This window comes from Sander lucioperca, chromosome 20, assembly GCF_008315115.2.
Source record: "Sander lucioperca isolate FBNREF2018 chromosome 20, SLUC_FBN_1.2, whole genome shotgun sequence".
Taxonomy (NCBI): domain Eukaryota; kingdom Metazoa; phylum Chordata; class Actinopteri; order Perciformes; family Percidae; genus Sander; species Sander lucioperca.
Genome location: NC_050192.1, coordinates 19,849,428 through 19,876,650, shown reverse-complemented (window position 1 = coordinate 19,876,650; position 27,223 = coordinate 19,849,428). Strand labels below are relative to the sequence as shown.

The window sequence follows — 27,223 nt, the reverse complement described above, 5'->3', positions numbered from 1 at the left end:
GACAGACAGACAGAGAGACAGACAGACAGACAGACAGAGAGACAGACAGACAAACGGACAGACAGACAGAGAGACAGACAGACAGACAGAGAGACAGACAGACAGGTACAAGTGTTTCTATTTTTGATCTGCTGTTTTTTATTCTTAATGAGAAGGCCTATATTTGTTACGTGATTTTTATGTATTCATTAATATGAATGAATAATAATAATAATAATGAATATTGGCCTATTTAATATTGCTTTTGCTGCTGCTCTTTATCAGGGTTTAACATTTACTTGTTGATTTTGAGAGCTGTTTTTACATTATTTTATCTTGATTTATATATATTTTGTTATGTATATGTATTTTGTATCAACCTCATGGCATATGTTCTACTTTTGAATAAAGTTTAAGGGGTGAAAACAAAAAAGAAACAAAAAGAAAGGCATAATTGGTAGATCATAAAATGGTAAAATACCTTGTAATCTAGTCTAGCGGATATCTTAATGTGAGTTTTTTGTGCTTAATTTGGTTTGAATTACTCATATCTTTGGGGTATTTAAACATGGACATTAGCTGAGGCTGTTAGCCCCAGAAAATGTGGAAAGCACATTTTCAATCCCCATTGTGCTGGGGATTGTCCACTTTCCCAGGCTTCATGAAGGTATCACCGTGTGCGCACCTGCTTTAAATTGCCTAAAATCTGAGTGGAGTTTGGTGCAGACAGGTAGGATACCATCGATGTAGCTAACGTTTCCTACTTGTTGTTGGCTAGTCTTAATAGTCAAACCGTATTGTTTATCAACATTAATCAATAACAGTTCCCACCATTGTGTTTTCTCTTGTTGTTGTCGCTGTTCGTCAGTTTGTAACGTTAAATACAGACGTTGAACTTTGAAGCTAACTTTAGCTTTCACTGCTAACGTTAGCTGCAGTCACACGAGTCCGTTGTAGGCCTACTCACCAGCCGCGGTCACACTGAACATTTACTGCCAAAAATGTCAATTTGTGAAAAATGTTCATCATAACAGTCTAAAATTAAGATATTTGTAGGCCTATTTAATATCATGTACAAACAAAGTAAAACAGCTTTACAAAGTAGGCTGTAGATGTAATTGGTAATGAAAATAGTTGCAAACTGATTTGTCAATTTGTCATTTCAGTTCCAAACTATGTTGATAATTAGAATGTCAAGGATATAGACTATGAGAAGAGTGCCTTGGACCTTTTTATTTCTTCTATTTTGGTAATTAATTGTCACTTTTAAAGTACAACTTTTTCTTTGTTTTTATGTGATAATAAAGTTAATATCTTATATAATTTTGGACTGTCGGTCAGACAGATACGAGACATTTGAAGACTGCACATTGAGCTTTACGAAGTCATGATGACATTTAAAAGACCAAATAATATTCATTCATTCATTTTATTTGTTTTTAACAATGATACAAAACAGAGAAATGCAGCAAATCCTCACATTGGAGAAGCTGCAACCAGAGAAAATTTGATATAATTTTGCTTAAAAACTATAAATTCGTATCACCAATCATTGCACATACTATATATATTCTTTGCAAAGTTTGCACTCAACACAACAGTTACTTTGTATGTATATATTAGTTTTTTTTATGTATTAATAGTGTATTTCATATTAATGTTTATGTATTCACCTTTTACCAATTCCACATAAGTTTACTTCTGATTCTAGCATTACATTGTGGTTTCTTTTAAGCAAAAAATGCCAAACAGGATGTGCTGCTTCGATTAATCTTATGTGAAATTAAATTCTAAAGGGTTGTACTTAGTGTCTTTATTAATCAGAGGTGTGTTTTGGGCGTAACATGCAATCAACCAATCAGAGATCATCTCCCATTCCCTTTAAAAGCCAGGCGCGTTTGGACCTTGGAGCATTGCTGTTATGATGGAGGATTTGCACCGTAATATTTTTATTTGTAATCTTCTGCATGTGTGTGTGCTGCTGTGTGTCCCTGTGTGTGTAACAAGCATAGTGTGCGCGCTGTGCACGAGCCTAGGAGCATTTTACTAATGCTCTGTTAAAATAACAATGAAATGCTGCGTTATTGACTTTAGACCAGGTTTTTGTTGGTCAATGGTGCGATCTCTTCCCGCTGCCTCAAGATAGCAATACTCCCAGAATGCACCTGAACAAACCTCCCTGTAAGACCAGCACACCCAGAATGCACCTGAACACACCTCCCTGTAAGACCAGCACGCCCAGAATGCACCTGAACACACCTCCCTGTAAGACCAGCACGCCCAGAATGCACCTGAACACACCTCCCTGTAAGACCAGCACGCCCAGAATGCACCTGAACACACCTCCCTGTAAGACCAGCACGCCTAGAATGCACCTGAACACACCTCCCTGTAAGACCAGCACACCCAGAATGCACCTGAACACACCTCCCTGTAAGACCAGCACACCCAGAATGCACCTGAACACACCTCCCTGTAAGACCAGCACGCCCAGAATGCACCTGAACACACCTCCCTGTAAGACCAGCACACCCAGAATGCACCTGAACACACCTCCCTGTAAGACCAGCACACCCAGAATGCACCTGAACACACCTCCCTGTAAGACCAGCACGCCCAGAATGCACCTGAACACACCTCCCTGTAAGACCAGCACGCCCAGAATGCACCTGAACACACCTCCCTGTAAGACCAGCACGCCCAGAATGCACCTGAACACACCTCCCTGTAAGACCAGCACGCCCAGAATGCACCTGAACACACCTCCCTGTAAGACCAGCACGCCTAGAATGCACCTGAACACACCTCCCTGTAAGACCAGCACACCCAGAATGCACCTGAACACACCTCCCTGTAAGACCAGCACGCCCAGAATGCACCTGAACACACCTCCCTGTAAGACCAGCACGCCCAGAATGCACCTGAACACACCTCCCTGTAAGACCAGCACACCCAGAATGCACCTGAACACACCTCCCTGTAAGACCAGCACACCCAGAATGCACCTGAACACACCTCCCTGTAAGACCAGCACACCCAGAATGCACCTGAACACACCTCCCTGTAAGACCAGCACACCCATGGGCCACAGATGGGCGCAGGTGCATTTGCTATTTAAACGACGTGGGCGCTGGACGGGAAACCGGTCGGGTGCAAGATAGGGCCCGAAATGTTAACGCTGATTCACTATCGCTAAAACTTAATTTGATGGAAAAAATTAGTCAACAGAAATATCAATCTGAAACTTTTTTTTAAATCAGTTATGTCAGTTGAAATTATTTCAAACAAAAATGGCAAATATGTAATAATTTCATATCTTGAAATGCGTTGCTTTTTGTTGTCTCGTATCTCAGTAAACTGAATATTTTTGAGTTTTGGATTTTTGGTTTGACAAAACAAGACGTTGGCTCAGGGACGTTTTACACCCCCCCCCCAAGAAAATAATCTTCAAATTAAATGATAATAAAAATGACATTGAAACATTTCCTAATTTCAGTTTCTCAGTTGTGATGATTATCTCCTTTTTTCTCTTACGTGTAATTAAATTTAATATCTTTTGTGTTTTCAGACTGTTGGTCACTGAAACACGACGTGAAGACGTCTTCTTGGACTCCAGGAAATTCTGGTAGGCTGGATGTTTATTATTCATTTTTTTGGTTGAATGTAGGGCTGGGCGATAAATAGATTTTATAGATTATCTCGAATGTGTAGCTAACGTTGACTTGTTTAAATGAAAATCGGTTTTCTCCTTAACATCCGCCGACGCTCCCATCTGGGCTCCTGTAGTTCAGAATGGGCTCAGCCCTCCCTGCGCGTTTGCCATAGAGATACACGAACAACTATCCTGGAAATCCAGACCCAAATCCGAAAGATTAAAGGCCCAAAATGTAATATATTTACTGTAATAAATCCAAAAATGGCCCCAATGCGTCATCAGATATTAAGGAAACATGCTAAGTTGAAATACTATCTTTTCTGCCAACAATGCTAATGCCAGTATTTTCTCCTTTTGAAATTTCGGTTCCGTGACGGAATTTGTGTGTGTGTGTGTGTATGTGTGTGTGTGTTGTTATCAACTGCCCAGTTTGTCAGCCAGGCCGGGTTGCCAGATATATCTGTAAAAACGTAAACCCAGCGCGCTACAGCTGTGAGGTTAGTACAGCCATGAAAGCAGCAAACAAACAAACAAGATCAACGGAGATTGATTTTACCCGACAAAAAACAACGGCATGTTTCTAACAGTTGCGTGACCAGACACGTAACAAACCCGTCTGGGTAAATATTGGAGATGTATTTGAAAGATGGAGACAGCCTAGAGCCCAAAAGGATACAGAGTTGACTAATTTCCTCCTGAACAGGTAAGCATTAGCTTCAGGCTAATGTATCACAGCTACTAGTGACGGGCATTTTATGTCATTTCAACATTTGTGTACTCACATTGATAGCTCGAGTACCCGAGTTGGTTACTCGCAAAAACAATTAAGACCCAGCCAGTGAAGTGATCCCGACTGGTCCTGGCAAACGCCACCATGCTAACCCTGCTAATGGCTAACGGTACCGGAGGACCAGGACAGCAACCACGGCTGTTTACAACATGTAGCCTGTTCAGCGGCTGTAGCCGACAACGGTGAGTTATTTTAAGCCAAGAGAGGGGGGCTGTAAGTTGGGAGGACCGTGAGTTTGCAGTGTGTTTAGCGATTGTTGCCGTAATTCTAAGCCAATAAAGTGTGTTCAGTCGGGTGGAAAAGGACGGCAAGGTAGTGGTATTTTTAGTGGTTCTCACCGTAATTAGCCTCTCTTTAAGGGTCTGGCAATGAGTAATGAAAAATGGCCCAACGTCCATTTGAAAATCTCACTGCACGCAATTGGAAAACACTAGGACCAATCACAACAATACACAAGATGACGTATCCAGAGCCCCATACGCTTAGCTACCAGAGGAGCTAACTGGTAGATTAAACTCTTAGCTACCAGAGGAGCTAACTGGTAGATTAAACTCTTAGCTACCAGAGGAGCTAACTGGGAGATTAAACTCTTAGCTACCAGGGGAGCTAACTGGTAGATTAAACTCTTAGCTACCAGAGGAGCTAACTGGGAGATTAAACTCTTAGCTACCAGAGGAGCTAACTGGTAGATTAAACTCTTAGCTACCAGAGGAGCTAACTGGGAGATTAAACTCTTAGCTATCAGAGGAGCTAACTGGTAGATTAAACTCTTAGCTACCAGAGGAGCTAACTGGTAGATTAAACTCTTAGCTACCAGAGGAGCTAACTGGGAGATTAAACTCTTAGCTACCAGAGGAGCTAACTGGTAGATTAAACTCTTAGCTACCAGAGGAGCTAACTGGGAGATTAAACTCTTAGCTATCAGAGGAGCTAACTGGTAGATTAAACTCTTAGCTACCAGAGGAGCTAACTGGTAGATTAAACTCTTAGCTACCAGAGGAGCTAACTGGGAGATTAAACTCTTGCCATATCTGGTCGGTAGATAAAAAGCCAAGTCTAACTCGTTCATTGTAGCGGCCAAAGGCGTTTCAAACAACTGGTGTTCATCCGTAGCCATCTTGCAATGTTTACTAATGACTTCAACGTTGCAACGCTGTCGTCATCTATTTAGCTCACCCCTGCCCGCCTATATCAGATACACCGATGTGATTGGTGCAGCTCGGCTACCAGGGCCTAGTTAATGAGCATCATTACTCAATGCCAGAGACTCGCTGAGCAAATTCAAATTTTGCTCTCGTGAGAACTCTGGATTTCCCGGGTAACAAACAACATGGCAGCGACAGGGACTAGTGTTAGTTATTTTCTTAACTAGTCATTTCATTACTTAGTTAATTGTAATCTCTGCCAAAATGACTGGCAGCTTGCAGTGCTCTGTACCCGGCTCACAGTCACCTATTCATGGATAACTGAGCCACCAACTGCTGCTGAGCTGATGGAGCACCAAGTGGAGCAACGGAGCCGGTGTTGAGGAACTCTGTTGCGGCTCAACACATCTACTAAATGCCGCTGATACGTCGAGCTGTGGCTTAAACAACTAGCATCTAAACCATGACTTTAAAGGGTTCTTTAAGCTACAGAATAAAGTTGTTACCCAGAGTTGTGACCAGCTCCATTAGGTCGTCGGGTCCTTTCCCCTTCAGCGTCTCCAGACACTCAATCACCTCCAGACTGTTGCCCACACAGCGACCAATCGTACCGTCCATAGAGCTGAGGGCCGCCCCCGTACGCATGCCCAGGCTGTTTCCCACCTTTACCTGAAATAACACACACATCATCATTAGCAGTACAGCATGTTAAAGGTTTTCTCTTGGACAGTGTGAAACAGAAAAAGATATATTTCAGTAATTACATTGTATAAGTAATAAATTAGCTATTCTATAGAAGTCAATGAGGAAATGAGCTTACTTCTCACTTGATTTTTTACGTTTTTCATTTATGGTCTCAATCGCTAGTTTCATAACACTTTTGTCGCCTAGAAATGTCTTGTTCAGCGTTCTGCCAACCAAGCTAGCCAGCTAGCGTTAGCTGGTAATGTAAGAGAAAGTTTGCTGATTTTCAATCAGCTCAGCCAAACATGCAGATGCACGGCTCTAGTAACCGGAGTTTCACGCTGGCAGAACTCCACTGGATGACTCGCTTCAGAAGGGTTGAAAATCTGCGACTTTCTCTCTTTAGCGCATCGCCATGAAACCATACACATCAGTAGCCTGGTCCTGCCAGACTCTGGTCCATTAGCCTGGTCCTACCAGACTCTGGTACATTAGCCTGGTCCTACCAGACTCTGGTCCACTAGCCTGGTCCTACCAGACTCTGGTCCACTAGCCTGGTCCTACCAGACTCTGGTCCATTAGCCTGGTCCTACCAGACTCTGGTACATTAGCCTGGTCCTACCAGACTCTGGTCCACTAGCCTGGTCCTACCAGACTCTGGTCCACTAGCCTGGTCCTACCAGACTCTGGTACATTAGCCTGGTCCTACCAGACTCTGGTCCACTAGCCTGGTCCTACAAGACTCTGGTCCATTTCATTGGTCCAGAGAGTCTGGCCTCTCTCCATTGACAAGTGTTAACTTCCTTGAAGGCGGGTACTCTGTTGAAGTTTAAAACTATTGGATCTGTCCAGAGCCACTCTGGATCTGCCATAACCAATCGCTAACGTTTGGTCGTGACGTCGGCTTAGCATCGCTAGCGTTAGCCTTAGCCAACTCCTTCACCACTAACGGAGCAAACTGGAAAATCAAACTTTTCCCGAACCCTGTGGGGAGGAGGGCCACGACATCATGGCCACCAACACAACTCAGCAAATATTGTGTAATTTTCTTTTTTTTTTTTTTTTTTGGGCTTTTCCGCCTTTATTTTGACAGGACAGCTAGGTGAGAAAGGGGAGAGAGAGAGAGAGGGGGGGAAGACATGCAGGAAATCGCCACAGGCTGGATTGGAACCCATACCAACCCAACATAAACCTCTCATTATATGTGCGCCTGCTCTACCCACTGAGCCAACCCGGCCACACAGTAAAGATTGTTCTTGCTCGGGCTTTAACTTCTGGATATTCGGCAGCGTTGCCACAACGGACCGAATGGCTTCGCTCGCATCTTTCAGCACACGTCCTCAACATCATCGTTCTGAGCCACTCCCTCTGTTCTCTGATTGGACCGCCAAATATTTGGCTGGAGAAAACCCAAGAATATACCGCAAACTCAGACGTAGTACTGAAGGATAATTAAACTTGAGCGGAAGTACGTAGGAGGGCGGAGACAGGCTAACACAACAGTGGTCCAAATGTGGTCACTACTGGCTCCAAAATACCAAGATGAAAACTCGAGGCTTAAAAACAGAGGTCCACAAACCAATGGGTGACATCAGATGCTACGTCCATTATTTTTACAGTCTATGGCAGCTTGCCCTTCACAGTAAATTAATACATCTTAACATTATTAATACTTCTAATGAACTTACTAATAACTGTGCTAGTTCTCTAGCACTGTCCAGGTCTTTATACAGAGCAGCTCGTCCAAACTTCACATCCAGCACCAGAGCAGACAGAGACTCGGCCCCTTTCTTTGAGATAATCGAGCCTGACACAACACACACACACACACACACACACACACACACACACACACACACATTTGAATTAATATTAAACTACTGTAGTATTCTTAGGTCATGTTAGTTAAGTTAATACAAGTTCTGTACCAGCAATTAGCGGTAAGCTGTTCACTGTGCTGGTGACGTCCCGCATACCGTACAGGACTCGATCCGCAGGAACCAACGTCTCCGTCTGACCCACAATGCAACAGCCCACTGAGTCCAGGATGTTTTTGATCTGCACAGTCAGCACATGTTACTATTGATTAGTACAGAAGTACAGTTGAGCAGTGATTCCTGTGGGCCCCTTGTGTTATCTCCTAACCATTTGCCAGGAAAACATGGTCCTTTGATAATGATACTTTGATCTTCTGTCTCTCTGTTAAAATCTAAAATCCCTCAGACTTCATCAAACTCACTAATGCTATAAGCTACAATCTAACGTTTATTTCCCACATTCCCAACCAGGGTTACTTCTGCTAGTGGTACTTGAAAAAATTGTGGAGCAGTTTAAGCCTCTGACGGCTAAGGTCATTTTCACATCTTATATCTCATATCTTCTTAAATTTACCTTTTTTAAGTATTTGCATATAACTAAGCCCTGTGTGTTTCACATCAAAATGTTCGGAACAAACTCAGCTTTCCGTATAGTGACGCCCACATTTTTTTCTAGAGCGATGTGTGAAGCGATAAGTTGGCGTTAAATCTGAAATGTTGATGTTGGCTTTTTGAAATTCCTCAAATCTCTTTTGAAAACAAACCTTAACTTAGTGTGTGTGTGTGTGTGTGTGTGGTATGAATTGATTCGGTGCTGAAAATGAGTTTATCAAAGTCTTAGGTTATATATGATTAAAATAGTAAATGTCTGAAAATAAAATGTTGTAATATCGCTTTTTGAGTAGGAGTTTTGTCAGACATCTTTTGGACTCGCCGGTGCGTCTTGTGTCCTCAGAGGGTTAACTAATTTGAAAAAATATCTATATGATTTGATTAAAACAATGCATCAGCTGTAATACCTGGACGCAAGAATTTTAAAGAGGTAGCTAAAACTATAGCCTGGCTCCGCCCTCCTACGTACTTCTGCTCAATTTTCATTTTCCTTCAGTACTACATCTGAGTTTGCGGTATATTCTTGGGTTTTCTCCAACCAAATATTTGGCGGTCCAATCAGTGAACAGAGGGAGTGGCTGAGAACGATGACGTTGAGGTTGTGCGCTAGTTTGAGTTGTAGTTCCGTAATGGTGGCGGAGAAAGATGCGAGCGAAGCCATTCGGTTCGTTGTGGCAACGCTGCCGAATATCCAGAAGTTAAAGCCCGAGCAAGAACAATCTTTGCTGAGTTGTGTTGGTGGCCATGATGTTGTGGCCCTCCTCCCCACGGGGTTAGGGAACAGTTTAATTTTCCAGCTCGCTCCGTTAGTGGTGAAGGAGTTAGCTAAGGCTAACGCTAGCGGTTCTAAGCCGATAGTTGTTGTTGTCTCCCCTCTCGTTAGCCTGGTCCTACCAGACAGGACGTAGGAGGGCAGAGCCAGGCTACCAGAGTGGCTCTGGGCAGATGCAATAGTTTTAAACTTCAACAGAGTACCCGCCTTCAAGGATGTTAACACTTGTCAATGGAGAGTGGCCAGACTCTCTGGACCAATGAAATGTACTAGAGTCTGGTAGGACCAGGCTAGTGGACCAGAGTCTGGTAGGACCAGGCTAGTGGACCAGAGTCTGGTAGGACCAGGCTAGTGTACCAGAGTCTGGTAGGACCAGGCTAGTGTACCAGAGTCTGGTAGGACCAGGCTAATGGACCAGAGTCTGGTAGGACCAGGCTAGAGTACCAGAGTCTGGTAGGACCAGGCTAGTGGACCAGAGTCTGGTAGGACCAGGCTAATGGACCAGAGTCTGGTAGGACCAGGCTAATGGACCAGAGTCTGGTAGGACCAGGCTAATGGACCAGAGTCTGGTAGGACCAGGCTAATGGACCAGAGTCTGGTAGGACCAGGCTAGCTAAAAGTGACTAGAGAATGCAATTTCTGAAGAAACTGTGAATGTTGTATGTTTGAAGGCTGAAGCTAAACTGTATTGCTGGTTTAAATGTGTAAGAAGTAGGAATAGTTGAAAATGTGGGAATGGGTCTAATTAGTATGAATGTCATTGAATGTAGGGCTGTGCAAGTAATCAAATTTTAATCATGATTACGATTTTGGCTCCTAACGATCACAATGATGATGATTATTTTGCACATTACGTTTTGCAAGTAAACTCTTATTTTGTCAGGTGTTCTAAATGAAAAAATGTATTAAGGGAATCGTCACAGGTGTTTTCATTGTTTTTTAAATTCAATTAATGCAACATCTTTCCAAAAAATCAATGAGTAATCGTGTAAAAAATAATCGTTATTCAATATTGACCAAAAATAATCGGGATTAGATTTTTTCCATAATCGAGCAGCCCTATGCTTTTATGAAGTGTTAACATTCTAGGTGTTGACGTTGACCCTCGACCCCTAAGAAGTAGAAGCATAAAAGTTGAGTGAATTTTGTTTTACTTTATTAATTTCCGCCTGTATTATTTATTGATTATGAGGCTGTTGCGAGCTCATAGTTCCTCCACAGATGTCACTGATTAGTTGTGCAACTATACAACATATTTTAAACTTCACAACTCCAGTAAAATACATTTTGTAGTAAGTAGGCAAACCTTCCGTGTGTGTGTGTGTGTGTGTGTGTGTGTGTGTGTGTGTGTGTGTGTGTGTGTGTGTGTGTGTGTGTGTGTGTGTGTTCGTGCTCGTGCGTGCTTGTTTAAGTGTGTGTGTGTGTGTGTGGGCTTGTTTAACTATATTCGTGGGCTCCAAAAACCGGGAGTCCAGTATACTATACCCACAAGTTTAACTGTTTGAGGGTTAAGACTTGGTTTTAGGATTAGGGTTAGAATTAGGTTATGGTTAGGGTGAGGGTAAGGGTTAAGGTTAGGCGTTTAGTTGTAATGGTTAAGGTTAGGGTAAGGGGCTAGGGAATGCATTATGTCAATGACAGGTCCCCACAAAGTGCCACAAACGTGTGTGTGTGTGTGTATATAATTCATTATAAATCGTGACTGCAACTGTTCACATCAACAACATCTTGTAAATGTGCAGTACATCCATATTTAAAGCTTATAAGAGACGTCGAGAGGCTGATAACTGGAAGGGTCGAGGAGTTTTTTGCTGTTTGCTTTCTGTTGATAAAGTTCTGTCGCACTGAATCAACATGTAAAGTCAAAGTCCAGTCGTCATAAGACACGAGCGGTTATCATTATGGCCAGACACGGCAGGTATGAGATTTTAGGGCTTTTTTGCTTCCATAACATGTCTTCTTTCAGACTATAGTGGAAAGAAAACATCCAAAAATACACATTTAGGTGAAAAAAGTGATGTAATACAAATATATACACTACCGGTCAAAAGTTTGGGGTCACTTAGAAATGTCCATTCCACTCCATTCCAGACAGAATACCAGCTGAGATCAGTTGCATTGTTGTTTTAATCAGGGAAGCAGTTTTCAGATTACATTATGTTCTTACATAATTCCAAAAGGGTTCTCGACTGTTGTAGACAGAAGTGGCTGAAGAAACGCTTGAAATTCATGCTTTTTGGTCTAAACGTCATACCTAAATTAAAAGTGGTACAGCTCCCGTATACTCTGACACTCTGGGGTGGGCCTGACATCATTGGAAAGGAAACAGTCTCAAGTTTTTGTTCCAAGTGTCAGGGTGATTCTAGGCCTTACTGACAGAGTTACAGAGGCTAGAATGGAGGTTTTTTATTTCCGTCCAAGTCATACATCTGTAAAATGATTAGAATACACTGCTGTAAACACATCTGACAGGTGACAGACAACACAGGGCATTAGCCACTGTCTCAGCTTACTACAGAAAGAATGAAGCCAAAAGACTCAAAAATGGATTTTATATGATTTTCTTTCTACAGATATGTCTTTGCGTTTTTTTATTTCAATTTGAAAAGTGCAAAGAGTCAGAGTATATGGGAGCTGGACCACTTTTAATTTAGGTATGACGTTTAGACCAAAAAGCATGGATTTCAAGCGTTTCTTCAGCCACTTCTGTCTACAACAGTCGAGAACCTTTTTGCAATTATGTAAGCACATAATGTAATCTGAAAACTGCTGCCCTGATTATAAAAACAATGCAACTGACCTCAGCTGGTATTCTGTCTGGAATGGACATTTATAAGTGACCCCAAACTTTTGACCGGTAGTGTACCTCCGCCCCTGCTGATGATGGTGCTAAATAAAAAGTCAGAATCAATACATTTATATTTCCGTCTGCACTTAAGTCCATGTTTCTTTCTTGGCTAAACATTCAAGTGTATTTCATAGGAGATTACTTGTGAAACAAGCTTAAGAAGGACGTCCTGCCCCAAAAGTCTGTGTGGCAATAAGAAGCATTAAAGGACAATTCCGGCGCAAAACGAACCTGGGGGTTATTAACTGATGTGTACCTACTCTGTCTCTCTCTGGGACATGTTTTCATGCTAATCGAATGAGTTTGGAGCTTTAACGGGGCTACCGCGGACCGCTGGTTAGCTTGAAATGCTAGTATTCGGGGCATGGGGACACACAAATTATAAAGTCATTATAAAGACAGTCGCGTTCATGTTTCCTTGCGGGAGCCATCTTGGAAACCAGTCATGACTAGTCGAACTCCGTGCAACGTGGAATTCCCATAGACAGTATATAAGAGTTGACCAACAGATCCCGTTGCTCTGGGCGGAGACCAGTGAAGGCCAATAGAAGCACTTTTCCGGTGATGTCTGAGCGTTACTGAGCAGCCTCCAACTGAGCTTGAAGACGTAGATGTGACGTGAGCAACTTGTCTGTAAGTCTTCTGGTAGCTGTGCCAAGAGAAATCTCAATCATTCCCAATCTAGTAGAGACGGAGAGCGTAGGTATATGTAAGGAGATAACATAGACACAGGCTAATTACTGCTAACTAAAATGATAGTTAACATTAGTAATTAAACTTAAACAGCTAATGGAAGTCCAAACTGCCTGAGAGCTTCTCCTGTACTATACGGTAATTCCTCTACTATGAGACAGTAAGTCTCGTGGTTATGACCCAATCGTTAGCCTATTTTTATAAAAACGTCTGCTACGGAGCCATAACGTGAGGTACAAGGTAATGGAGCCTTTTATACATTGTCGTGTTTCTTTAGAAATAAACAATGGACAAATAGAGTCTTTAAACTCTTCAGATGTAAAGTTATTCGCTGTCAAAGTGACGTCAAAATGAATGGCAGTCAATGGAATGCTAACGGGGGGTGATCGCTTTGTAGCATTAAAATGGCGCCATAGGAGGTTCGCGGTTCGAGGAGAAGCTTACCCCCTTGGGAATTCCCATACTGTCTATGGAGATTCCACGTTGCACAGGGTTCGACTAGTCATCCAAGATGGCTCCCGCAAGTAAACATGAACGTGACTGTCTTTATAATCTATCTTTTTAATAAACAATATTATAACAATAAATCTGTACACTTACAACGTTGTCAATGCTTCGGTTCACATTTAGGGACCCTAATTATGCTAACGTTAAAGTGTGGTGATATTTCGAGCCTTTTTAGTGGCATTAAATAGCGATTTAATTTGAGTGTCCCCATGCCCCGAATACTAGCATTTCAAGCTAACCAGCGGTCCGCGGTAGCCCCGTTAAAGCTCCAAACTCATTCGATTAGCATGAAAACATGTCCCAGAGAGCGACAGAGTAGGTACACATCAGTTAATAACCCCTAGGTTCGTTTTGCGCCGGAATTATCCTTTAATTGGAGTGCTGTCCAAACTACCTTTTTACATATTATTATCCACATTAAGGAGCCAGCCCCCCAGTCTGTTCAAGTTTTAATGTGAGTTGAGTGCGTTAGGTCTGGACATTGTCACAGTTTGTCAGTGAGCCCGTTTATAAAACAATAGTTTGTTATACCTGATCTGTTGATTGCTGGATGTTGAATCCTGGAATTGATTCCAGTTTATCCAGAGTTCCTCCTGTGTGAGCCAAGCCCCGCCCACTGATCATAGGCACCTGAGAAACACACACCTGGTGTTATGACCTCTTAGACGTACAACATGTCTCTCTATGAGTAGATTAAATACCGGTTAATGTGTGTTGTCACTGCCCGATGTGAGTTGAGCGCAGATGTGAGTCGTGCATGCTCAGATTTAAACGGTTTACGCTATTGTCATACTGAAATTTGTGAAATCTATAAAATAATAAACTTTTCTCTTTACATACAATAACAGATGTTTTAGCTATTTATGATTCCTTGATTGTTAACGTTAGCTCAAAACGCCATTCAAATGACAGCCTTTGTTGTGTTTGATTGCTAACTTGTAGCTAGCAGTCATTTCAAAAACGTTTTAGCTATCTATGATTGTTTGATTGCTAACGTTAGCTCAAAACGCCATTCAAGTGATAGCCTTTGCTTTGTTGGATTGCTAACGTTAGCTCAAAACGCCATTCAAGTGATAGCCTTTGCTGTGTTGGATTGCTAACGTTAGCTCAAAACGCCATTCAAGTGATAGCCTTTGCTGTGTTGGATTGCTAACGTTAGCTCAAAACGCCATTCAAGTGATAGCCTTTGCTGTGTTGGATTGCTAACGTTAGCTCAAAACGCCATTCAAGTGATAGCCTTTTCTGTGTTTGATTGCTAACGTTAGCTCAAAACGCCATTCAAGTGACAGCCTTTGTTGTGTTTGATTGCTAACTTGTAGCCAGCAGTGAACGAACTTCGTTGTAGGTCCATTTTTACTGTATTGACATTACAGAAGTCTCTCGTTAGCATCTTGTAGGCTACTTGTCGCAAAGTGACGCATACACGACTCATATCTGCACTCGACTCACATCGGGCAGTAACGGTGTACCTTATAGCCACAGGCAGCTAGCGCAGGCGCTAATACCAGACTGACTTTATCTCCCACCCCTCCTGTTGAGTGCTTGTCAACCACCAGCCCCGCCCACTCTTTTGGCCATGACATCACTTCCCCTGATGACATCATCTCCTTGGTCAGGGTCACAATCTCCTTATCCGTCATTCCCTTCTGCCAGATAGCCATCAGCATGGCCCCTTAACGGAGAAAGAAGAGGGAAAATCCAGGTTATAAATGACCTCAGTAAAGTGTTTTTGATGTTTGAGTTATAAAAGTCGTACCTGTCTGACAGTCTTGTATAGTTTTGTCTGTAACTCTTTGGATGAAGGCTTTGATCTCTTCATCACTGAGCGCTCCTCCGTCTCTCTTCTTCTTGATCAGATCTGGGATGGACAACATATCGACCTGGACAGACAAAACAATTCGATGAATGTATGAGCGTCTATCAGATCAGAACTCCCAAAACCTTATTGGACTAAAAAAACGGCAACGTTTTCACAGCCAACATACAACCACCCAGCCGAAAATAACGCCAAATATCCATTGTGTTTCCCTTATATTCATTCAGCAACGCACTTCTGTGAGTCCATGCAAGGGTCAAATGTCTGTGGTACGTTCACGTCTGTAACAGCAGGAGAGTCGAGTGTGTTATCTAACAAAGTTAGATGAAGCGAAGATAACTTTGTCGGTAGCCAAACGGTTACAAACGGGCTCGATAGTGAACGACACGCTAACGTGCTGAGCAATTCAGTGTTGTTGTGTTTTTAGTAGGGCTGTCAATCGATTAAAAATTGTAATCTAATTAATTACATACTCTGTGATTAATTAATCAAAGTGAATCGCATACATAATTAACGGTGCCTGAACCGATACTTTTTAAGAAAGTAAAAAAAGAAAAGAAAAAAAAAGGGTACTAAACAACAGTCGGTGACATTAAAGAACGGCTTGTTTATTGCTAAGGCCATATGGTCAAAATTAAATGATTTAATAATAATGCATAACAATAACAATAACTTATTTCACTAGTAAATTGCTGTTGAACGACAAAAACAACCACCAGATGGGACAAGGACATGTACAATAACTTCAAATGCACCATGAGACTGTAGTTTACCAGTTTCATTGAACGCACCGTCTGTGTTTCTCCGACGGCAGCTGCAGATTGTTACGTACCGGCCTCTATATCAGGGGTCACCAACCTTTTAGAAACTGAGAGCTACTTCATGGGTACTGAGTCATACGAAGGGCTACCAGTTTGATACGCTCTTCTGAAATAACAAATTTGCTCAGTTTGCCTTTAGTTATATATGATTATTAATGATTGATACTCATCTATGTGAAGACACTGATCACGTTAATGATTTCTCACAATAATTATCAACAATGACTTAACAAGGTGGGAAACAGATAATATCAATATTCAATTTTCACTTTTAGAACAGGCCTGAGGGCTACTCATGCGGTCCTTGGGGGCTACCTGGTGCCCGTGGGCACCGTGTTGGTGACCCCTGCTCTACAGTAAAACACAGTCAAACTTTACACTGTTTAGCGTTAGCTGTCAGCATTTTAACCGTTTCTAATCCAGCTACTAGCTAGCGGTAGGCTAACGTTAGCTGCTGTTGAGTATAGTGTTAACTAGCTAGCGGTAGGCTAACGTTAGCTGCTGTTGAGTATAGTGTTAACTAGCTAGCGGTAGGCTAACGTTAGCTGCTGTTGAGTATAGTGTTAACTAGCTAGCGGTAGGCTAACGTTAGCTGCTGTTGAGTATAGTGTTAACTAGCGTCACATGCAGCCAGCGGTGTTTGTGTTTCCTGTATCGTCTGTTTCAGAGCATCAGAGAGAAGCGCAGACTTATCAGTGGCACCAGATTTTCGTCTGTATGCAAACGTCAGTATAGAATGGATTAATCTGCGTTAATTTTTTTAACGCGTTATTTTTTCTCAGATTAATTAATCGAAATTAACACGTTATTTTGACAGCCTTAGTTTTTAGATGAGCTGGACCAGAGCGTTTTATGTGGAGTGAGCACTGCGCCGGACTCCGTTAAAGAAATAGCCTTTTAAATGCTACATTGCTTAGCAGTGGCGATTTTAGGGGGGCTCAAGCAAAACCTTTTTTTTGTTTGTTTTTTTAAATCAATTTTAGTCCTTCAAGGTAGAGTTTGCGAACTTGTCTGTTAGTGACAGAGGACAAACAATTACAGGTTCAAAGAAGCAGGTTTAATATCCTGTGTCGCTATGCACCTGTAACCCAGTCAAGGAAAGTTTAATTTTTTATTTAGTTAGTTACACCTCATTGTCATTTCATATGATTGTGGTCCATAAAGGGACTTTCGTAGTTTTTTTCAAATGTTCAATATTTTGCATTTATCATATACATTTATAATAATAAATTCATATATTCATTGTTATCCAGTGAAATTACTGATTTAGCAGAGGGGAGAAGTTAACACTTTTGCAAGGCAGTATATCCGTGTCACATTCTCATTAGGGGCTGAGCCCCCCTAAAGCTCTGATCCTAGAATCGCCCCTGCTGCTTAGAGGCATTAACGGGAGTAACAGGCGAACTGGCTTTAAAGGTACACTGTGTAGAATTTTAAGTATTTTATGAGCTAAAATCCATGTCTTCATTCATAAATATGTCCTCATTGGTGTAAAATTACCTCTGCCAATGATCTGACTTATTCTCGTAAGCGAAGAATTTCTTATCTGTATTTACATTGGACGGGCAAGTCCAAGGAGGCTTCAATGCTGTTCCGTCATTTTGAAAAACTATATTGGCTGAGAGGGACATAGAGCACTAGCTGACCTGTCTAGCTAATCCACAAGGCGTTTTCATTCAATTAATTTCATTCATATGAAAACACGACAGCAAGACAGCAAATATGAAAACACGACAGCAAATAGGAAAACACTTTAATAAATCATAAAGCACAACGGCATTAACTTCTCCCGGAAAAGGTAGGGCCTATCTAGCAGAGGACGGACCCTCCTGATTGGACAGACGGACTGTCTGTCTTTTAACAGGAAGGAAAGGTGAAAAACGCGGAAAGGCGCCTACTTTAACAGAGAGACAGTCCGTCTGTTTACACTTTTCAAAACTCCATGCAGACAGCGTATATAACGGCGAGGTGAAAGCTGTCACGGTGTGGGTTAACGTTAGACTTCTGCTGTTACAGGCAGGCACCACTGTTCACTATGCCCTATTCACTAACTGACAGGCTGAGGTTGTCAGCCTTACATTAATTCACTATAGAGAAATTCCATTTATTACTACTTTATACTTCTACTTCTACTCCAGTGACCTTCTACTGGTAACAAATTATTTCTACACTAAGAAATTCTTCTTTTACTTTTAGTTGCTTGTTTGTTCGATACTGCTTCGTCCATTCTCACATTTCGCCTCGTGAGAATGTCAACGAATGCCAACTCGTGTGAGAACAATGGCCGTTCAGACTTGGCCTTGGGTGTCTCCATAGAGAGGCAGGAGCACTAACAAACATTGATGATCTTGGCAACGACCCCACAGAAGTTAAATAGCTGGGTTTCCCTATCGTTCAGTCAGAACTGAAGAAGTCTCTCGGATGAGATGAAACGTCTTCGTAGCACCTTTAACCAAGTCCATTTGCTCTTGAGTTTAAACCCTTACCTGGATTACTATGACCTGGATGACCACTTATCTCCAGATGTGTTGATGTTGAATGTTTGTGATAAACTGAAGGATGAAGTCTTCCTTTGTGTTGAGAAAATTCTCCTTCTTAAACTAAATAAAGTCTTTAAAAAGCCTCTTGGATCAGCTGGAAAATGCGTCGTCACAGAGCTGAAAACAGGGCTGTTTTTCTGATTCCATGAAAAGTTGTAAAAAAGAGATATGCGTTCCTCACATGACAGCGACGCTACAAACATGATGATCTGCTAGAATATGATGCATTGCTGCAGATTATGACCCAACACGTGCGCGCGCGCACACACACACACACACACACATACGTTTGTTTCACTATCTTTGTGGGGACCCGTCATTGACATAATGCATTCCCTAGCCCCTTACCCTAACGTTAACCATCACAACTAAATGCCTAATCTTAACCCTTACCCTCACCCTAACCATAACCTAATTCTAACCCTAATCGTAAAACCAAGTCTTAACCCTCAAACAGCCCTTGTGGGGTCCAGCATTTTGGGCCCCACGACTATAGTAAAACCAGCACACACACACACACACACACACACACACACACACACACACACACACACACTCAGAGTAGCGTACCTGTTCTGGTGCTTTCAGTCAATGTAGAACGAGGTGTGTCGACCCTGCAGCTCGTTATAAAGCAGTCTGAGGTCAGGAGTCCACCGGCCAATGGCCAAACAGGGAGGAAGAGGAGGAGGAGTTTAACAGCCAATAAGGTTTTAGTTCTGGTTTTACCGGTTTAACTCCTTTATCAAGTTACAGTTTATGTGGTAACTAGGGACATTTAGTAAGCACAATACACATTGAGTCCTGTCACACTGCATGTATCTCCTTATTCCAGGTAGTTAAGCACAATTATTGTCTCTGAACTGTTTTTTTGACAAATGAGATCCAAATTATCTCAGTATCCTGAAATAAAATAAGTTTCTCTTGAGGCTTAAGCATAGACTTTAAAAATAATGGATGCAGCATTGGTGACGTCAACCATTGGTTTGTGGACTGCCATTTTGAAGCCAGGAGATTGCATTTTGGCTGTCGCCATCTAGTCTCGTGAGAGCGTCCTGATCTGGCGAGCTCCAGTTTTCCACTCACAGATCAGTCTGGCATCTTGAGACAGAGAAAATTTGGAGCCGTTCGCCAAACGACCGACCAATCAGCGTTGGTTTTGAGGCGGGTTTAGGTGTGACGCAACGAGAAGCGACTGTTCAGTCTAAACAACGTGGCGGCTTCCACGGATGAGATGAGCGTAGCAATCGCGCAAGTTTTATCCGAATTAGAAAGTATTCCTTCGTTGAAAGAAGAGCAAAAAACGTCACTGGAGGCTTTTCTTGGAGGAAAAGATGTTTTTGATCTTCTCCTGACTGGTTTCAGCAAGAGTTTGATATATCGTTGATCTGATTGGTTGATTTGGCCCGTCTATCACCAACATAGGTGGTGATAGACAGATGGTTTATCCAATCAGCTAACCAGGATTTTCGCCCCTTCCCAAAAGTTCTCCAACGGAAAGTTCCCAGATGGATTGCTTCACATTTGCTCTGCATATCCATCTGGGAACTTTCCGGCGGAGTCAGGTTAGTCGCCATCTTGGTACATTGGAGCCAGAAGTGACCATATTTGGACAAAAGGGCGGAGCTGTGGAGGATGACGTGGCTAAGCCAGTGTTGTGTATAGTTGACTTGGCATGACTATGGTTTTGCTCATAGTTGAGGACATGCTATGCTATGACTATTTTTTTGACATACTATAATATGAATTTTATTACTTTTTTCAACATACTATACTATGACTTTTTAGTGAATATTTTCAACGTACGATACTATGACTTTTTTCGAAATACTATACCGTGGCTTTTTTGACTACTATCGTATTACTTTTTATGGCTTTTTCCACATACTATCCTGTGACTTTTTAGTGAATATTTTCCACATACTATCTTGTGACTTTTTAGTGAATTTTTTCGACATGCTGTACTATGACTTTTTGTGAATAGTACTGTACTATAACTTTTATGACTTTTTTTCAACCTACTATACTATGACTTTTTTCAACATACTATAACTATGGCTTCTTTTGAATATTTTGGACATACTATACTATGACTTTTTTATAACTTTTTCAACATACTGAGTTTTTATGACTACTGTGACTTTTTATGACTGTTTTTCGAAATACTAGACTGTGACTTTTTTCAACATACTATACTATGACTTTTTTTGTGAATATTTTTCATATACTACTGTATACTGACTTTTTTGACTTTTTCAACATACTATACTATGACTTTTCATGAATTTTTTTGACATACCATACAATGACTTTTTTATGACTTTTGCAGCATACTATACTATGACTTTTTTGTACTTTTTTCGACATACTATACTATGACTTTTTTTTTTTTTTTTAAACTTTTTTCAGCTTACTGTACTTTTTAAACATACTATACTATTACTTTTTTTAAACCTTTTTTCATCATACTTTCTGGTACGCTGCTGCCACCGCTGAAGACAAGAGCAGACTGCAGAGCATCATCCCCTCTGCTGAGAAGTTGATTTGCTGCTATCTGCCGTCTCTCCAGGATCTGGACGCCTCCAGGACACTGAGGCGAGCAGGAAAGAGTCTGGCTGATCCCTCTCACCCTGGAAACACTATGTTTGAATCTCTCCCCTCTGGCAGGAGGTGTCCATCAGAAACCTCCTCCTTACACTGGCTCCATAGCTCAGGGGTTAGAGCACTGGTCTTGTAAACCAGGGTGAGTTCAAATCTCACTGGGGCCTAATCACTTCTTTGAATTTGCCCTTGGGTATTATTAAAGTATCTATCCATCTATCTGTCACTACACTTTGCATGTACAATCATCTGCACGTTGCACAGAGTGCTCAAACTACTTACGCAGCCATTACCTATATTTTGTTTACTGTTTTTGTTTATATTGTATTTTTTTATTTAGAAAAGACGTATGCATACCTCTTTGAAGGTTTCAAATATTTAAATCATACATGAGGTATCACAGATACAGGAAATACAAGAACAGATATTGAGCTGAAGTTGTTCATTTTATTTGAAATTGATAGTAATTATCACAATTACTGTCATTTTATTTGAAATTGATTGTAATTATCACAATTACTGTCACAATTGATTTGGTGTGTGGGAGAAAACCGAAGCATTCGGCGTAATCTCTCACGGATCCACCATGTGGCCCTGACATGCTGCACCACGCCATCACCGCGGGTGTTAACAGGTTAAGGGGAGTTTTAGCAGTCAACTTTTGGGAGATCACTGATCGCTGAATGATACGGCCTCACGTGAATGACACCGTCCATGTATTGATGTGTCTGCGTAGATGATGATATCGTGGCATCTGCACAGGAATGCACAGATGACACGATTCTGTCATCAGGGAGGACCGGTGGCTGGCTGTCACCTGGGAGAAGAGATGTTGGTTCGACATTGATGTTTTTTCGTAGCACTTTCTTATTTATCCAGGACATTATTTTCTGCAGTGGCGGCTTTTTTGCCTTTTCAAGAAGCCGTTTTGTTTCTTTGAGTTCTTTTGTTATGTTGTGCTGCTCCATCGTCTTCTTGTTGATTATATAAGTTAAGGCTCTGTGTTCCTCCTCTCTTCTCTTAAAATTCAATTCTTCGTAATGTTTCAAGGCTTCGAGGCGCTTTCTGTAATGGCTGATTGTTACGTCACTATCAGGAACCGCTTTTATAAGATAAGCCTCAGTGTTTTCATCCATCTGTACTTGGGTGTCATTGTCGATGTAACGTCTTTTGACCTCAATGATATTCTGTACACATTCTGTGGGGTCCGAGGTATAATCAATGCATTCCTGCAGATTGGTCTTGAACCGCATGATATAGCTGCTCATGTTTTTCTCTATCTCATTAATCAGGTCTGCATCACAGTGTTTGAGATGTGTGATGGTTGCATCCAGGTTGGCGTTCTCTCGGTTGGCCTTCTTCAGCTCCTCTCTCATTTCTTTGAGCTCAGCCTGTGTCGATTTGAGTATGCCTTTCAACTCGTTTACTTCATCACGTAGAACAGCGTTGTTTTCCTTTTCTTTAGCCCCATCCTGTTGTAATTGTTTATTGTCACTCACTAAACTAGATATCTTCAGATTTCTGTTTTCAATTATATTTTGATTGTCTTTGACCGCATTCTCTAATGCCGAAACCTTTCCGGTAAGATCTTTCTTCTTCTTCTCCAGCTTTTCAATAATCATCTCCAGTTCTTTGCGCTCCATTAATTCTTCCATTCGTGTTTCATCCTTTATCTTATTTTCTCTAGCAATGAGATTGTCTCTTTCTCCTAGCTGTTTTTTCAAGTTCTCCACTACCTTTTTGTTTTCCATGTCCATTCGGGGTAGTGTAGCTCTGAGTTCTTCCAACTCGGCCGCTAGTTTTTCTTTCTGCTTCTCGACGATCAGTAGCTTGTCTCTTAGCTGTTTGCGCTTGGCCTTCTCCTTCGCCATCTTCTTGTCTTGGTTTTTTCTCAATCTCTCAATTAACTCGAACAAGTTAGCCTGATCACGGATAATGGTCTCTTTTTCATCTTGGCTTAGCTGGAGTTGGGTTTTCAGCTCTTTCACCTCCTCTTGGTCAGTTTTCACCTTTATCGCGAGAGCCATGACTTCCATTTACAAAAAGTTAGACCTAGCTATTTTATTATGGTTAAACTTTTGTTTCTGCACTTTGAACATGAACTTCTTTGTCCTAACGTGGAGTAATCTGACGTTTTTGTGCTGTGGCGCCAATGTTTCTACACTCCGTCTGTTTAAAGGTACTGTAAATCGATATTTCGCTGTGTGGAGATGGGCGTGGGCTGCAATCAGCTGCAGTTGTCACAATGTTGTGAGCAACGGGCTGTGAGCCTGCCAGTTAGCCGGGCAGACGGAGGCACACAGTTGGAAGTTATAAAGTTATGTCGAAAAGTGTACAAGAACAGAACTTGAGCAGTCAATAAAAACACTGTTGCATCAAAATGGTCTCGTCTGTGCTTGTGATCTGTGCTGAAAGGTTAACCAACTGTTTCCTCCTAACACTGAAACTGAAGATATCAACGGACCTTTGTGACATCATCCATCAAAGGAACAGTCATCAAAGGATTATAAGCATAAGGGAAATTCTAACATTCCAACACAAATTTCAAAAGTAAACAATTCTGTGTGTGTGTGTGTGTGTGTGTGTGTGTGTGTGTGTGTGTGTGTGTGTGTGTGTGTTTTAACATTCCAACAATGTTAACCCTTGTGTTGAAGCTGTGGAACAATATTCTGTCAGGGAGGGGGGAGAAAGGAAAAGGGGGAAGAAAAAAGGAAAGAAGAAAAGAGAAAAAGGAAAGAATTGAAGGCATGAAGGTATTTTAGCCCCCCATGAACACTTAAAGAATTTTTTTTGATGTTTTTAAATTGTTTGGGCAAGCTGCGGGTGGGATTCGAACCGTCAAACTGTGGAACTTAATGTCTACCACCAGTCTAGACGTTGTACTGCCCTCTACCGTTTGTTAAAATGAACAGTTATTTTGTATTTTGTTATATAGTCCAATACAGGGCAGATATTCCATCAGTTTCTTTATTTTAGTCCAGTTATCCAGGTTAAAAACAGTTTATTGCCTTATTTGGGCTGGGCTGGGGTGTAAATACAATGAATAATAAATGCAAATAAATCATTCTTGTGAATGCGGCTGACATGCTCGCGCGACGCATCCAGTGTGTAACCGGCCTAAGTTTCTCAAGCTTCAAGTTGTCGAGCGCTTCTTTAATCCAACGGTCGTGTGTGGGAGAGCCTCCACTTGAGCAAGATCAACCTCCGGGATAGCAGGGATGTAAACGCCAGGGCCCGCCTCCCTCAACAGGGAGGTCAGCGTCAGGGGAAATGCCAAAAATGGCTGATAAAGGATTAGGTGGGATAATGTGATCATATGCCCTGCTCATCGTGTCAAAATGCACATCCAGAAAGTTGTTAATTTAGGGCAAGACCAGAACATATGAGTATGGTTGGCAGGAGACTGGTTACACCTGTTGCAGGCGTCCCGGACAGTGGAGTATATTTTAGACAATTTTGCGTCTGTGTAGTGGACTTTATGAACAACATTGCATTGGATTAAGCATTGCATTGGTATTTTGTTTTTACGTGTTAAAATTGGCAATTGTTGCCTAGAAATGAGAAGCTGCTTTTGTCTCCGGCTGTTTTAAATTCAAGAACCGTTGTTTTAAAAAAATCACTAACTCAGCCATCTTTATTGTAAACTGTTTTATGTAGCATAGTTCTCTGCTGTAGTCATTTTTTGGGATGTCCTGGTTCCCTCACACTGACCCTGACCTTGTTGCCCGGGCGACGGTTTAGCCGGTATGACTCTGGCTATGATGCATGACTATGGTTTTGCTCATAGTTGAGGACATGCTATGCTATGACTATTTTTTCGACATACTATTGACCCTTTGCACGTGACGTCACGCTCCACTCGCGCGAATTATGAACGCCATGACGGACGGCGGAAGAGCTATATGCTGTAGATGGAAGGCAAGCTAAACTCGTACGTTTTCGTTCGTGTTTGTGTTCTCACATTCACAATGTGCAGAGTAATCCTCACCAACACAAGCATGTGTATGTATTGCCTTTCTGTTTCAAATGGAAATGAGTGATAAATAAAATGATCCTCAACCAGCTAGCTGCCGTGCTAACCAGCTAACAGGTCCAACCCGATGATGACCCACATAACTAGCTAACCGGTTATTCACTGACCTAGCTACATATCCAAAAAGAAAGCCGTTTCATTGATCATTTAACTTAACACACATACAAAAAATATTGATTCAATTAAAGATGACATGGCACGAAAACTAGCTTCAAAAACGAGTTTAATGCGGGTCTGCGGAGCTCCTACCCCGGCTAGCTGACGAGCTAGCTGCAGTTAGCTTCGGACGGCTCGCTAGCTGCTGCCCATCGCGTCGTAATATCCACCGGTCAAATCTAAACATAGGCTACGCAGCGAATATAATCACAGATAAGAAGATGGTTAGATGTTACAGTTATGTGTGGTTACTACTGATCATAGACACTCCGTGATTTACTGCATGGATTAACGTGTGATAGATAATTAATGACTGCACTTCCAAGAGCTGGGATGTGTTCAGGCATCTGTCGGTACACGATCCGTTCTGATACGTTCCGTTCGAGCATGCGCGGTTGTATGAGGATTTACGACACTGCACGATCTGTTCCACGCTTCCGGTTGACAGCCAAGCTAACGTTAGTTTAGCTAACAGCTAATTCGGCTAACAGCTAGCTGACAGCTAAAACTTGAAAATAAACGTTGACATATATAACAAACAGCTAACATATATAACAGCTGTTATGTCAGTTCTACTTTACTTGTGCTCATTTAAAATACAATCACTCAATACTTGTCTTTATTGTTATTACTGTGAAGTCTTAATTTAGCTGTAGCTGCTTTTCCCATTACGTTTGAGTTAACGTTATTTTAGACTGAATCTAGCTGTCAGCTAGCAGTTAGCCGAATTAGCTGTTAGCTAAACTAACGTTAGCTTCCCGGTGGAGGCTAGCCATAGGCTAGCGTGGAACAGATCGTGCAGGTCGTATGGATACGTAAAACAGTATTATCTTGCGCATGTGCAGAACGGATCGTGCAGGCAGAACGGATCGTGTACCGACAGCATCCATTAGCTAGGAAGTTGCAGTGGCACATCCAGTGAACAACGGTATGGGTAGCCACGACCGACCATGTCCTCTAAAAACATGGGCTACGTGTTATATAATTCTTTACTTAAAGGAGAATTCCGGTCAATTTTTACGTTAGTCTTGATCGCTATGCTACTTTTTCAACATACTGAGTTTTTATGACTACTGTGACTTTTTATGACTTTCTCAACATACTATTCTATGACGTTCTTTTCACTTCTGACTTTTTTCTATGACTTTTTTCGACATACTATACTATTACTTTTTACTTTTTCCACATACTATCCTGTGACTATTTTCATGACTCTTTTTCGACATACTATACTATTACTTTTTGTGAATATTTTGGACATACTATACTATGACTTTTTTATGACTTTTTCAACATACTATACTATGACTTTTTTGTACTTTTTTCGACATACTATACTATGACTTTTTTAACATACTATACTATGACTTTTTTATGACTTTTTCAACATACTATATACCTTTTTTGACTTTTTTTGACATACCATACAATGACTTTTTTATGACTTTTGCAGCAAACTATACTATGACTTTTTTGTACTTTTTTCGACATACTATACTATTACTTTTTTTAAACCTTTTTTCATCATACTTTCTGCTACGCTGCTGCCACTGCTGAAGACAAGAGCAGACTGCAGAGCATCATCCCCTCTGCTGAGAAGTTGATTTGCTGCTATCTGCCGTCTCTCCAGGATCTGGACGCCTCCAGGACACGAAGAGCAGGAAAGAGTCTGGCTGATCCCTCTCACCCTGGAAACACTATGTTTGAATCTCTCCCCTCTGGCAGGAGGTGTCCATCAGAAACCTCCTCCTTACACT

At 41.6% G+C, this 27,223-nt stretch overlaps 1 protein-coding gene, 1 long non-coding RNA gene and 1 other non-coding gene across 4 annotated transcripts in view; 2 read left to right on the top strand and 1 right to left on the bottom strand.

The window, feature by feature from the left end:
- The window catches only part of LOC116047940 (thymidine phosphorylase), a 25,595-nt gene extending 6,268 nt beyond the window's left edge, over positions 1 to 19,327 (bottom strand). The window contains exons 1-7 of one of the 2 annotated variants that reach the window (XM_031296988.1): positions 19,250 to 19,327; positions 15,259 to 15,382; positions 14,972 to 15,174; positions 14,034 to 14,132; positions 8,182 to 8,311; positions 7,942 to 8,060; positions 6,076 to 6,238 (exon numbers count right to left, since the gene is read on the bottom strand). In XM_031296988.1, coding sequence (XP_031152848.1) covers positions 6,076 to 6,238; positions 7,942 to 8,060; positions 8,182 to 8,311; positions 14,034 to 14,132; positions 14,972 to 15,174; positions 15,259 to 15,376 — 832 coding nt within the window. In that variant the 5' untranslated portion in view covers positions 15,377 to 15,382; positions 19,250 to 19,327. The remainder of the gene's footprint in view (positions 1 to 6,075; positions 6,239 to 7,941; positions 8,061 to 8,181; positions 8,312 to 14,033; positions 14,133 to 14,971; positions 15,175 to 15,258; positions 15,383 to 19,249) is intronic. The other variant, XM_031296989.1, reaches the window with a different exon arrangement.
- On the top strand, positions 8,305 to 24,420 carry LOC118493956. Its single transcript, XR_004895999.1, has 3 exons — positions 8,305 to 8,723; positions 18,198 to 18,203; positions 24,409 to 24,420. It is a non-coding gene; the product is annotated as an uncharacterized LOC118493956 (long non-coding RNA).
- Positions 21,376 to 21,444, top strand: trnat-ugu. The gene has a single exon. It is a non-coding gene; the product is annotated as a tRNA-Thr (tRNA).
- Positions 24,421 to 27,223: the final 2,803 nt, after the last annotated feature.